Raw genomic sequence first — 14,896 nt, forward strand, 5'->3', positions numbered from 1 at the left:
TTGTAAAATCACGATATTTCAATGGAAGAATTTAGTTTTAACTCTAAGAATAATGTATGACATTACACCTTGCTTTTTTCTTTTCCCCCATATTCTTTTATCAACTATATCTATTTATAGATTCAGTTTCTCTTTGGTGGACAATGACCAGCAATAAATTAATAGAGTCATAACTTGTGAATGTTCTTAGTCAAAATATTTAGCAACTAGCTAAGCAACTTGATCTCTTATATAACTATTTACACCACTCCAAATCATTACCTTGAACATATAACCCAAATCCTCCATATATATTCCCCATTTTTATCAATTCTCCTAATTTCCCTTCTCAGATCCTTTCAGTCTTCCAACCCATTAAGACCTACCCCCCCATTTTTAACATACCCCTAATGAAAATCTGCATTACCCTCTCAGTCACTGAATAAAAAGATCCGAAGCCGGGAGGGAATATATCAATGTGAAAAAAAAGAAAAGGAAAAAAAAAAGAAAAGAAGGAAGGCAAAAGGAAAGGTAGAATGGGAAAGAAACCCTCCTGCCCTTTAGGAGGATTGGGTTTACAATGCACCAAAATCGCCTTCCTTGTCAATTCTCCAGTGCAAGTTCACAGCAAGACGAAGATCTATCTGGCAGGTACAGAGTTAAAGGCATCATCATAGCCATTAGAGGGAAAAGTTGAAGCAATGCAAGCACAGCGGAGTCCTCCAGCCCTCCCCTTTTGCCCACTCCCCACTTCTCAGGCTGGTTCAGTGTTTAGGGAGAGCAGTGATCACGCAGTCCTGAGCAGCAGGCTGACGTTGGACGAGCTACCAGGTATCTGAAAACAGGCAACGAAGGAGCAGAGATCCACTTTCACCGTTTCTACTCTGGATTCTGGACTTATAGCTTCACAACGTTCAAGCTAGCCCATTTTATCTTTCGTGCATCTCAATACCCTTTCCCCAAAGACAATCCACCCGCTGAGGAGGAGCAGAATGCTTTCAGTGTCGCATCCAGGGAAACAACGCAGAGCATTTTATAGATTCGCACGGATTTTCTTCCAGGGCATTTTGGTGTCGGTTACCCTGATGTGACTTTTCTTTTCGGCTTTGGAATAATGGGGATCTTTTTGGCTTATGTTGGATTCATTTTCTTTTCTGTTTTATATATACAGCAAGGACTTTCTTCTCAAGGTAAGTCGATGTTGGCTGTGTGCGCGCGAGTGCTCCCTACATAGAAAGTGAGTCTGAAATTCACTGAATGATCAAATGTAGTCAGAGTTCCCCAACAAGCATTCCATGGGTTTGAGAAGTGTAGATAGCGTTTTATTTGGAGGCTTATTATTTTAAGTTGAATCGAAGACCTACTGGATTCTAAAGAAAGCCAGGTTTCCTGGCCAGGATGTGTTATCAGAAAGCATAAGAAAAATTGTGCTGATATGTTATCTGTGTACATGCACTGAGTATCGCTCATGAGTACAAAATCATTGCAAACATGCACCAACACAGCAATGGGATCACTAAAGCACTAGTTGTAGGAGAACAGTTAAGCCAGAATGCATTTTGATGTTCTTTCGGCTTGTTTCCTTAATTTTGCCATTATTATGTGAAGTTCTTTTACCTCTCCTATTTGTGTGTGTATCTGACAAAAGACCAATTCTTTGAAGATCCAATAAAAGGTGCTACTTGCATTACAAGTAGCCCTTGCTCTGCAGAAGAAAAAAAGCCAGTTGTTTGGAACTTTGAGGGCTGCAGTGATCATTTCAGCACCGTGGACAGATCACAAGCCACTGCTGGGTTGATTACTGCATCGCCTCTGCAAATCTAAGTACTACGCTAAGACTGCCTTTTTGACTGAGAGAAAACTCATTTATTAACGAGGAGATATTTAGATATGTTGCTTCAGTTTTAATGTAATAGTCTGAAATCATTAGAAGTCTTTTTTTTTGCGGGGGAGGAGGATAGTAAATTGATTAAAAATAACCTGTAATGGTGCCATCATTTAAAAAGTGAGCCCAGAGAGGATCATGCAACCTTCCTCTATAACTGTACAATCTTGTTCTGGCCCTCCTGCTCCCTGCCTCACATACACACAAATCTTATGAAGATGACCTTTAGGAGTAGGATGAAAAGCATTGTTAAGAAGTAACTACCTTTCATAAATTCTCCTTGGTTTGGGAAAAACAACTATTGATGCATTCTATTTGCAACTAAGTTACTACTACTATTCCACTGTTAAAGTCTGCCTCTAGGCTAAAGGAAATGTTCTTGTGACTTTCCTAAATGTCAGGTGTTAAGATTACAAGAGAGTACCGGGAAGAAGGGAGCCAAGAAGAAGGCAGGCGTTAAAATCTTCTTGGTGACTGGTGAAAAATAAAATAAAGAGAAAGAAATGGCAACAAAATCACCACACTCAGAAACACCAGCAATTGTGTTCTGAGCTGTGCCTTAGATACTACAATATTGGCAAATAAAAGGCTGGAGACAAGGATGAAGGTTAATTTGGAGAGGAAGGTATCTACCAGTCTTGTCAGAACCAGTGCAACTTGGTTTACTAAAAGGAACAACAGATGCCTGCAAAGCAATGTAAGGGAGGGAAAATAACAAGACCTCTTTTGATGTGACTGAAATGTGCATCTTGATACATAATGATAGCCTTTCTTTAAAACACTAAAGATGCATAGTATCTACTCCAGTTAGCAGAACGGTGCTGAATGATTCACAGGCTATGCTTTCACCTCCGAAATGTAATAATGCATCAACTGGGCTGATTTTCTAAATTGCTATGCACTGAATCCCTCATGAGTTTTGAGAAATACTGCATTCCACTGAAAGGATCCTTGAATTTAATTATAAGCAACTTGGGCAGCCCAAGGGAGTGATTGGTAAGCTAGTTAGCTTTCCCATTATTTGGTCATAAGGAGAAGAAAGTGATATAAGCATGTTATAGAAAATGGGATAGAAGTCAGAAGGGAACTGAGAGAGAAAGCAAGAGAAAGGCAAAGATGATAAAGGTCATTTTTTAAAGAAGGTGAGTGAGAAGAATGTGAAGGAAGGAAGAAAATAAAAGAAATACACAATTCAAATCACATGTCTTTTTTTCCAGCAAATTTACCGAGTTTCCTCGAAATGTTACAGCAAACTGAGGGGCAGAACGTTGAAATGTCATGTGCTTTCCAGAGTGGATCTGCCTCAGTTTACTTGGAGATCCAGTGGTGGTTTTTGCGGGCAGCTGAGGACCAGGAGACTGGAGCAGAGGTGACAGGCACTCAGGTATATCCCAAGCCAGCCACAGGCTTTCCCTCTTCACCCCACCCCCATCTCCTACAAGCAACCAGCCACAGAAAGCAAGGTCTGAAGCTCTAGGGGTGTCTTGAAGCAATTGTATGCTTGTCTTTTTTCAGAGCGTTGTTGTAGCATAAGCCACAAACAATATGCACATTGAGGAATACCTAGTATTGCAAGACCACTATTCAATAGGATTCCTTCCTAGGTCACAATTAGATTTAAGAATCTGTCTTCGATTAAAGGGAGATAATGGCAATTCACCAGAGTGTAATGATAACTGAATTAGGTCTTGCACTAATCTGATGATTTAAATTTTACATTGCTCTTTATATATGTCATGCCACCCCTTTTAGGGACTAGAAGAAAAATGACTCTTCCCTTTCTCCCCTTTTGCCTCTGATTACTGAAACAGGATAAAGTAAATGATGAGAGAGAGAGAGAGATGCGAGAGAGGACCGAGAGAGAGAGAGGATGAGAGAGAGAGAGAGACAGAGAGAGAGAGAGAGTGTTTATCACAGTCATCGTCTACTGGAAAGAATTGCCCTAATATCAGCTCAGTAGAACATCCAGGATTAACAAAATAATATTCATGTGCAGACACCTCCACTCCCTCTCTGTCACAGACCTTTTCTCTTTTTTTCTCTCTTACCTATGAGATATAAACTGAATTTAAAAAGGCCAGCACTCGAATCAAAAATTAAGAGGAAGAACTGTGTAAGACCTGGTTGTCCCCTGCCTTCTCCAGAGCTAAAGCTTTTTAGCCTAGAGCCTAAATAAATAGATAGTGGGCCTCCTTCCCGGATACCACTGTGAACCACGTCATCACTTCTTCAACAGAATACAAACAAACAAATAAACAAACAAACCTGAGGTTTTAAAAGCTGTCTGTCTTGTAAGTGGGTTCGTGTGGTTTTTGTGTAAGGGAAAAGAAAAAAAAAGGTAAATGTTGTAAAATAAATGAATAAAATAACTTGATCGGCAAAGCAGAAATCCTAATTTCCCAAAAGGGGAAAAATGGTGTTCTGCCTATAGGTGGCACACTTAGCATGCGAGTGAGCTTCTGGCTGCCGTCAGCTTTTCCAGGGACATTGTAAAGCACAGAGCTCAGTCACGCTTTTTTGAAGCAATGTGATTTTTCTCCAACAGGTGGAGCTCTTACCAGAAAGAGACCTAGACAACGATGGAACAAAAATCAGTGTAAGTATATTCAAGAACGTTAGATATGAAAGACAAAACTACCCCCCCCCGCCGCGTACATCATATTACTTTAACCTTGTCATTTATTAACATCAAGCTAATAAAATCTGTGACCTACTTATGAATATTTAATTATGAAGTTCTTATATTATTTTATTTTTTTAAATTTTAAAAAAAGGTTTTTGAATGAAAGTGGGGGTGTATGGGAATTAGACAATGAATTAGGAAAAAACAACAACAACAACCTGCAAGCAGTTTTTTCTTTCCACTTTCATTACAGCATCTCGTCTGATCCTCACAAGAAAAAATTCAAATAATAATTAATGTGTAAATAATAAAATAATAACTTTTTATTTATAGGTTATGAAGTAGTTCCATCACAAACTCATCCAGAAATAAAAGAAAGTTAGGACAGCAATTTCCCTTTTTCGTATTCCTGATCACAGTCTGAATAGCAGCTTCTGTTTGTCATTTTAAACTATGAATGAACATAAATAACTTCCTTTCCTAATAAGTTAAAAATAAAGGTGAAAAAAATACTAAAGTAGTAAAGAATACCTCAGTGAGATTTTAATATTTTGATGGCAGGAATTAACCTTAAATGCCATTGATAATATGATAAAACTTTGACAAAATTAATTCTAATTGTAGAATATCAACATGTATTAAGCACCCAGTATATGAACAGCAGTGTCCTCTGAGTTGGGGAATACAAAAATGGATGTCCAACAGTGCCTTAGGAAGTATATATTTTACTGAAAATAACATCAATTTTTAAGCTTCACGCAATTATGTTGAAATAGGAGCCTCTTTATTCGAGATTTTAAAAACTGATGAAGATTGTAATTTGAAGATATATAGGTGTTTACATTCCTTGAATTTTGGTTAACATATTGCTTTGGAAAAACAACAACACAAAGATATAGATAGATAGATAGATAGATAGATAGATAGATAGATAGATACAGATACAGAAATATATCTTCCAAGGGCATGACCATGCAATAATTTGGGAGTAATAACATTAGTTTAATTTGAAATTTAACTAATTTGCACTTATGTTACTATTTTTCTAATGTTCATATAACTTTTTATACAGAAAATTTCACACAGAAAAGGTCAAGATGTCTCTAAGCATTATTTTCTGTTGTAGATAGAGCATTTTATATAAAATGTTGATGACCCTGCTGTGAGACTCTAAGTCAGGGATGGGGAATCTGTGGCCTTGAGGCCACATGTGGCCCTCTGGGTCCTCAAATACAGCCCTTTGCATTCAGTCAAAGGGCTGTATTTGAGGAACTAGAGAGCAGCATGTGGTCTCGAGACTGCAGGTGGGAAACTTTGACTGAATCAAAAAGGCCACAGGTTTCCCACCCCAATCTAAGTGAAAGGGTACTTTATGCTGACATAGTTACCTATTCTCCAAAAATAAGAACTGAATATTTCCTATATATGGATGGGCATAGTCATTAAATGCATGTGCTGAATTCTTTATTAGGGTATCCAAAAATGGAGCCTATATATTAGAAGGATGCTTCTCTTAAAAATTTCATTAAAAATATAATATAATAATAAAGTGCATCATATCACATTCAAGACACATCTATATTATTAAAAATAAAACAAACCCATTGAATTTCTTCAATTTAAAAATACTTAACATACATTTTATTAAATTCTTTGCACAAGGCACTATGCCTAGGTGCTGGTGATACTAAGGCACCCTACCCATTCATAAACACACTGAATCCTTGCCATCGAGCAGCTTACATTTTCCTGAGAGAAAAAAAAACAAGATAAGTTTATCCATTAATATTTGCAAAAAAGGAGGAACATTAGGAACTAGAAAATCAGGAAAATCGTTTAGTATGACATGACACCTAAACAAAGGCTTAGAAGAAGCAAACATTTTTAAGAGAAAAAAAAGTGAGGAGAGAATATATTCCAGGCACCTAAAATAATTCTTATCTTAGGAAGTCGGCCACTTTGATGGGATTGTAAGATAGAGTGTATGAAGTTGGATTACCTTATATCTCTGAAAAGGAAAATGGAACCAGATTATGAAAGACTTTAAAGGCTGGAAGAAAAAAAAATATACTGGAGACAAAAACGAACAATTGTAGTTTTTCATCATAGAAATGTTGTGGTAAGATAATATCTTAGGAAAGTTAGTTTGAAATCTCTGTGAAGGATGGATTGGAGAAAGTAGAGAAAAAACATGCTGACCAATGAGGAGAATAAACGATGAGACAACTACTGAACATTTGAAGGAGGCTCGTGGCCATGTTAGTGGAAAGAAATGGTCAGATGTCAGAGATACCATTTAAGCAGATCTGAAAGACTTAACGAGGGGTTGTATATGTATGTGGTAAGGGAATTGATAAAGTAAATAAAATTTTGTGATCAGTATAAGCTATCTAAACCATTAAGAACAGCTTGCCGTATAGAAGATTATGTGAAACTAGAAGCTTCAGTTTATCTTCCCAAATCCATCAGACATTTTAGTACTATTAGATATAACAATTATTAGTGACATGTAAATAATAATTCAAGTTATATATGCAGCAAGTGTGTGCAACCATCATGACTTTTTTCCTATAGCTGTACTTCAAACTGAGTGACTCATAAAATATGTCAGATAAACCTTGTCACTCTTCCACATATAGATGTTATATTATAATGGACAAAGTTTTTGGAATTGGTTGTAAGGAAATGAGTTCAAATTAATCCTCGGACACTAATTTATGACTATGGACAGATAAGTCACTTCCCTTTCATGAGTCTCTGTTTCATCCTCTGTCAAATGAGATGTATAAAACCTGTAGTACTCACCTTGCAGAGCTGTTGTAAGGTTTCTGCTACCTAGATATCACTGCCCTATATCCATTGATAATAACTTATGAAAAACAAGATTCACATACTTTAATAGAGATCACTAGATAACACCAGAATACTTCTATCTCCAGAATACTTCTATCTTAGAGCCAATTCTGCTACCAACTGATGGTATGATATCAGAAAAATCAGTTAAGCATTTTGAACTTTTGTTTCCTTTGCGGAAAACTACTATAATAATAGTTACTTGGCTACCTTATTGTTAAGTTGTAGGGATCAAATGGGGTATATGTTCAACAACTTTAAAGCCCCCAAAGCCCTGAATTATTAGGAATTATGGTTATTATTTGCAAATAACAGTACAGAGATGTTCATTTACAAAGGTCTTGACTTATAATTTCAACTTTTTGGAGAACTACCTAGTGTGGGAATTCCATCCAAATCTGTAGTTTTTTATAATCTCAAGAACTAATTAGTAAATATCAAGCATCATTTGAACCCAGATCTTCCTGGATAGAAATCTGGGCCTCTATCCATCAAATATAGACATATACATATACATATATACTCACATACACATACATATGTATCACACATATATTTAAGCTTAATGAGCTTTAGTTTACTCAAATCCTGTGATAGAAATATGTATATACAGCCATATACACATAGATGTATTCACAAAAACATGCACACACATGTATGGCCCATAACTGTAATTTTGTTGGTATGAAGAGGAACTCCTATTGAGAAAATATTCTCTACAAATGCAGATCAGTACTTTTTTCTGTACATTATATTTTCAGCAAATTGCCTGAGGCAGTGAGCAATTAAATGACTTGCCCAGGGTTACATGGCCAATTTGTGTCAAAAGTAGGACTTGAAAATATGTGGAAGCCAATCTTAGAATCACTCGATTGGCTCCAGTCAAGCTTATAAAACCACTAATTCTCATCATTGCATACTATTATGTACATCATATTTGATTTGAATTAAGCTCAATTAATTTTTCCCAAAAGGAAAGACTATATTAAAAGAGTACGTAACTTATATGTATGGGGCACCTACGTGGCATAGTATAAGGTGTGATGGACTTGGAGATAGGACAACCTGATTTTAAGTCATACTCCAAAGACGTACTAGCTGTGTGACCCTGGACATGTCACTTACAAGCTCTGTCAGCCTCAGTCCTATATATATTAAAGTAGATTGTAATAATACTTGCTTCACAGAATTCTGTGAGGTTCAAAGAAATATTATGAAAAATGATTTGCAAACATTTAAGTGATATTTAAAGGATAGGTATTCATTGTATTATATATCATAAGAACTTTGGTAGTACTTGCATTTTGATTTTTCTCTTCAATTTTATCAGAATTATAGTTGTTTATATCCTTCCATTATCTCTTACCCACTTCCTCTTTTGGACCAGCAAGATGTATTTTAATTTGCATTACCTACTGGAACAATCTTTGAACTCAGCACAGACTGATACTTCTTTGAACTCATAATGATCTTCCTAGAACTAACCATCATAGAGTTACTCACACAATTACATAATAATATGACAAGATACTCTAATTTTGGAAATGGAGAGAACTTGGCTAACAACCTGGAGATAGGTAGCTCAAATCTGAAATATATGAACCTTATGCGCTTCTAATACTGACATATAATTCTTAGCTATCAAGTACATTACAACATGTAGGCTTTTGACAAATATTTGTCGAATTCATTGAGGAGATAAAAAAGAAAATCTATTTTTTATTATTTTAATTCTACTTGAAAATTAAAATTCTCTGATCCCATGTCCCCAATCCATTAAAAAATTTTCTATTTTACATATAAGCATGTATAGTCAACAAAAAACCTTTGGACAGAGTTTTATACAACAATATATGTATATATATTTTTCCTTCTGAAAATTTTACAGACAGTAAAAGTACAAGGGAATGACATCTCCCACAAGCTTCAGATTTCCAAAGTAAGGAAAAAGGATGAAGGCTTATATGAATGCCGAGTGACAGATGCCAACTATGGAGATCTTCAAGAATACAAGGCCCAAGCCTACCTTAAAGTCAATGCAAACAGCCACTCTCGGAGAATGCAGGCCTTTGAAGCCTCTCCCATGTGGTTACAAGACATGAAACCTCGAAAGAATATCTCTGCAGCTGTTCCCAGTAGCATCCATAATTCTGCTAATCAGAGAATGCGCTCCACCTCCAGTCCTCAAGCTGCAGCCAAATCCCCAAACAAAGTCCACAATCAGGTATGATAAAAAGTATTTTGAGCCTTTCATTTTACCAATGAAAAACTCTCAACCTGAGGATAAACCAGACATAATTATCAGCTGAGGAAAGTATGGACAGATTGGTGTCAATGTTTTAGGGAACAATAGTTTAATTTGAACAAATAATGAGATACATGCCCTAGGCATCAGGAGGGGCTTTACAGGAGATATAAATTAGCCACAGTAGTCACTGACATTGTTTCATTTTAAGGGTGAATAAAAATGGACTCTTTTTCTGTATTTCTACATGTTTTCAAAACAATAAATGATGGAGTTTGGGTGATACTGTAAATGCATGTTCATTTATTTTATAAAAAATTACCCCATTTAAAAAAGTCTATTCTTATTTAAAAGTTCACATCAATTAAAAAGAAAAAAAATATATATATATGTATATATCATGTATGTTTTGGTGCCATTTACATCTATACAATGCTCTTCCTCTGAGAGCTTTTGATTGTCAAATGGACATTTCTCTGCATGTGCAGGAGGAGGATATAATAATGGAAGGAAATGAAGATGTGTGAAAGGGAAGAAAGTATAAAAAGACAGAGAAAAAGAAAAGAAAAAATGTTACCAAGAATGGTTATTGAATATTAATTTGGAATTATAATTGAATATTTTCTTAAATCCATTGTGCAAGTTAAAGCTTCCCTGAATAGCATACTTTTGTTCTATCACTTCAGTCAATGAAAACTCATTGAGGTGTTAGCCTTGGCATGATGACAGTGATGAATTTTTCCCCATGATGATCAACACTTTAGTACATCTCCTTCACTATTAAAATATCCGTAAGCCAACTTTGGAACCTCTTCAGAGAAGACAAAATGATAGAATTCTTTCTTATTGGCCTTTGTCTTCATACATTTTGATAGGCAAAATTACCTAACCATGATTCCTATCAACATTGACATGGAAATAAACTTTGACATAGAAATACACTTTGCAGCTATTACACCTAAAGATTGGATATTTTCAGAAAATTTCTTTTGAAATAAAAAAAAATAAATTAAGGATCCATAATCCATGAATGTGGTACCACTCTATTGATGCAGTTGATGTCATCTACCTTCTGTTGACAGCTTTTGTGGATTAGCTTTGGCTGAGAAAAATAATCAATCAGTTGCCAATATTCTAATGAATGAGCCTTTTTAAACAGTCTAGATGAAAAAAAAAATATATTATCATCATACCCATATTCAAAGACTTCAAAGTTTAGTAACACCCATCAAGGCTTAAATTCCACTGGCATAGCCTTTGGGAAGACAGGAAGGCCTTTATCCCATGATGACACAACACCTGCTTTTTAATTCCCTGTCTTCATTGTTTAATGTCTATTACCTCAAAGACACAATGACCTCACCTCTTCGTTGCTATAATCATTATAGATCTTAAAAAATATGGATTAGCTTATGAGGAATGATCTATTATTTTGGACATCCTAAAGTAAGTGAAGATCATACATTATTATTTTGATCATAAAAATGTTATTAGCCAAGAACACAGCTGCAATGAACATGCTAGAAATTTGGTGACTCAGTTCATTCACTGAGTATCAACATGGCTTAACTTTGCCTATGCATCTTCTCTTATGCTACATGAGTAAATGATAGGAGTATTATTGCCAGAATATCTAGTTTTACTGCTTGCCAACATTATGTAACTCACACTTTATCTTTTGGGACAATGGACTTTTCTGTCATCAAAGGAGATATACTAATGTCCTCTAACCTTCCTTTAAAGATACAGCATGTTTTTAGGGGAAATGAATATCAAAATATAAAAATTAGGCAGTACTAAGTCAGAAGAATGATATCAGCTTCTATACACACAACACACATATACGCATTCATACACATATAAACATACATGCACATGCTTGGGTATTAAAGTAACATTTTATAAATTAAATCTATGAAATAAAATCAGATTAGATCAGCTAGTCTTGTCGAAAATGATTTCCAAATATAATTTTACATTCATGCATATTTATACAGTATTATTCTTTTTCTTTCTCTGCAATAAAATAGAAATTTCTACATATTTTGAGTTGAAAATTAAATACTCAGGATAGATGATAAATAATAATTTCTAAAAAACCTACATTACGCTATCCATATATTACAAAATTAACAATAAGAGACTATATGCATACGCATATCTTCAGTGAAGAGATTCCTTAAGAAGACAAAAGGAAAAACTGACATCTTTTTCAACAGCAGTTTCCAAAATGTTGTTGTTCTTTTTGTAGTTTAATGGAAGCTCTACCATGACAAGTGTGTGAAAACAAGTTTTTTTGTTATGAAAGTTGAGAGAGAAATCAAGGTACTATTTCACTTCATTTAAAAGATCATTTAATTTTCAAAGTGACCATGCTAACAAATGCTGTCTTATTTCAATACACATGCATTAGTTTCTTTTCCAGCATTTCAGGAAGAACCAATATCGTGAACTTCTACTTCAATATATGAAACTTCCTGAAGGGAAAGAAAAGAGTTGGGAAGACTGATACTTTGTCTAACTTTATATTACCTCACTAACACATTGCTTGCTTGGCATAAGTCAAGTATTTATCTCCACCTTAGGTAGTTTGGAATTAAGAACTCAAATTTGTTAATATTGAGTATATAATAAAATCTTCTATCTTTTATTTTCAGTACACAATATATCAGATAATGTGTACGGCAATGTCATTTTTATGTAGAGGTCATAGGTCAAAGTTCCCAGGTTTGGATGTTTTCCAGATTGGAAAGATTTGGCTTCTCTAATAAAACAAAGAAACAGGATAGTTGCTCCTTTCTATACCTTGAAAGAATTGTGACAATAATATTTAAAATATGACTTTTAAAAATTAACCTGAAAAATGAAATAGCTTATTAAAGCTACCTTTAGAGATTTTAAATAGTCTAAGGAAAAATTTATATATATATATATATATGGAAAACTTTATCTGAGGTCCCACTGCAAAAATTGCTAAATCTTCTAGTTCCAGTGGCAGGGGCCTTTCAAGTATGACTTGTTAAATCCATTATTATATTCAATATTCACAGTAACCCCTATGAAGCTGGCAAGGAAGGTATTATTATGTTCATTTTACAGATTGAAAACTTGAGGCTTAGCATGGATATGTGAGTTAGTTGCTCAAATCACATGGCAAGCAAATGAATTATGATTTGACTACACTTGGTCAGTAGGGCATGCACATTTAAAATCAAGCATTTTTCATATTATCTTGGGAAAAAAAAGAAGAGTCTCATTGTAGGGCTACTAAGGGTAGATGTGAACATAAGTAGCAAAAAAGAGAGACAGGACAGAATAATTAAAGGTTATTTTGATTTTATCTTCTCTAGAAAGGAGAACAGTCTTTGGATTGGAAAGGACAGGACAGAAAAAGAATGATAACAGGGAGGCAAATTAAAAGAAATGAATGAATAGATAGATAGATAGATAGATAGATAGATAGATGATAGATAGATTGTAAAAGTGCACTTAGATGCCCTCAATCAGTCAAGTCACCAAGGTCAGGCAAACAGTTTCCCAAGGTACTGAAAGACTTGGAATGTGTGATTGCTGAGCCAATGTTATTTATTTTTGAGAACCTGTGAAAAATGGGAGCACTGCCACAGGACCACTGAAGAACACATTTTGTTCTAAGTTTCAAAAAATAGAGAACAGTGATGAATCTGCAAATTATAGACCAGTGATTTTGACAGATTCATGGCAAATTCTGAAATGTTCTGGAGAAACAGTCAAGAAGCATCTACAAAAAGAAGTGATTACACAAGCTACCATGACTTCATCAACAAAAAATAATTAAAACTAACCTCATTTCCTTTTTTTTTGGGATGGGTAGAAAACTTGATTAGAATGGTAGATCAGTTAAAAGTCAAAGATGAGTTTTACAAAGATTTCTGCAAAGCATTGGAAAGTATTGTATATAATCTTTGTGGAAAGACAAAAACTGATGGCTACAGAACATTACTGTAGACAAGTTCATAACTGCTTCATCAAATTGTCAATAAAACTAGGTCAATAACACAAAATGACAGAAGAGACCTCCAAGTCCATGTAATTCCCCCTGTACCTAATGAAATATGTCTCTATAACCTTCCAACATGGTTATGCAACCATTGCTTGATTACCTTTAGTGACTAGGACTCCAAAAATAGTATAATTCTAGTTTGGAGGAAAGTCTCCAGTGAAATGAGGATCTGTCCTAATTCTTGTGTTGGTTAAATTTATTCATCAATTAATTGGACAAAGATGTAGATGGATCTTAGAATAGTAAGATTATTTATAAATTAGAAATGACCTCAGAATTTATGGAGTCCATTCCCCTCATTCTTGAGACAAAACTGAAAGTTAGTTGGCTTTCCCAAGTATACATTGGTTGTAAGTGTTAGAGATGTAGTGTGGGCTCATGTTCTCTGACTCAACATGGAATGCTTATTAACTTTTCAAAACTGGGTAACATGTTGGATGACAGAATCTGAATATAAAAACAATTCAACTGGGTAGAATGACTGTCTAAACCCACTGAAGTAGAATTTATTGAAAATTCATGGGAAATCATGCATTTGAGTCAAAAAATAATTTTAGCAATATTTGATCATGTAGCAGGCAAGAAAATAGGTTATTTGGAGGAAACAGAAGTTCTGAGGTTTTAGTGGGCTTCAACATGATTGTGAGTCCAGAATGTGACGACATAGTATTCAAAAAATGAATGCAAAATTTAGCTGTATTAAGAGAGATGAAAAGTCTATAATTATGATTTTGATAATATCATATTGTATGTTATGACCTTTCAGATTATATTTGAGTATTGTATTAAGTTATGGGTGTCATATTTTAGGAGGGTAATTAAAAGTTGGAAAATAGAGGATAGCTGAAAGAGGTGAATATACCACGTGTTCTCTTTAAGGAATTTGGTAAAATTAAACTGAACGGAGAAGATTTTAAGGGGATGTGATAGTTGTTTTTGTACATGTAAAAGGTTGTATGAACAGAATTATCCTTGTTCTTCTTACCCTTAAGTAGCAGAACTAGCAGAAATGGACAGAAGCTTCAGTGAATCAGATTTTAACTGATTCCTCTGTGTGTGTGTGTGTGTGTGTGTGTGTGTGTGTGTGTGTGTGTGTGTGTGTGTCTGTAGGGAGGGGGACAATTTGGTAATAGAGCTGCAAAAGATGAAGATAAGGGAAAGTATTGGGTTTTTCCTCAATGATCTTCAAGCAAAGGTTAGATGAGTTTTCACTAGGAAATTATTAACGAGATTCTTGGGCAGACTGTATTAGATTGTTTTGGAGGTCTG

At 34.9% G+C, this 14,896-nt stretch overlaps 1 protein-coding gene across 1 annotated transcript in view; it reads left to right on the forward strand.

Moving 5' to 3' along the window:
- Window positions 1-716: 716 nt before the first annotated feature.
- Window positions 717-14,896, forward strand: part of VSTM2A (V-set and transmembrane domain containing 2A) — a 35,383-nt gene continuing 21,203 nt past the window's right edge. Inside the window, 6 exon segments of the mRNA XM_036737929.1 lie at window positions 717-1,173; window positions 3,082-3,115; window positions 3,117-3,248; window positions 4,410-4,460; window positions 9,229-9,538; window positions 9,541-9,564. Coding sequence (XP_036593824.1) covers window positions 1,094-1,173; window positions 3,082-3,115; window positions 3,117-3,248; window positions 4,410-4,460; window positions 9,229-9,538; window positions 9,541-9,564 — 631 coding nt within the window. The 5' untranslated portion in view covers window positions 717-1,093.

This window comes from Trichosurus vulpecula, chromosome 9, assembly GCF_011100635.1.
Source record: "Trichosurus vulpecula isolate mTriVul1 chromosome 9, mTriVul1.pri, whole genome shotgun sequence".
NCBI lineage: Eukaryota > Metazoa > Chordata > Mammalia > Diprotodontia > Phalangeridae > Trichosurus > Trichosurus vulpecula.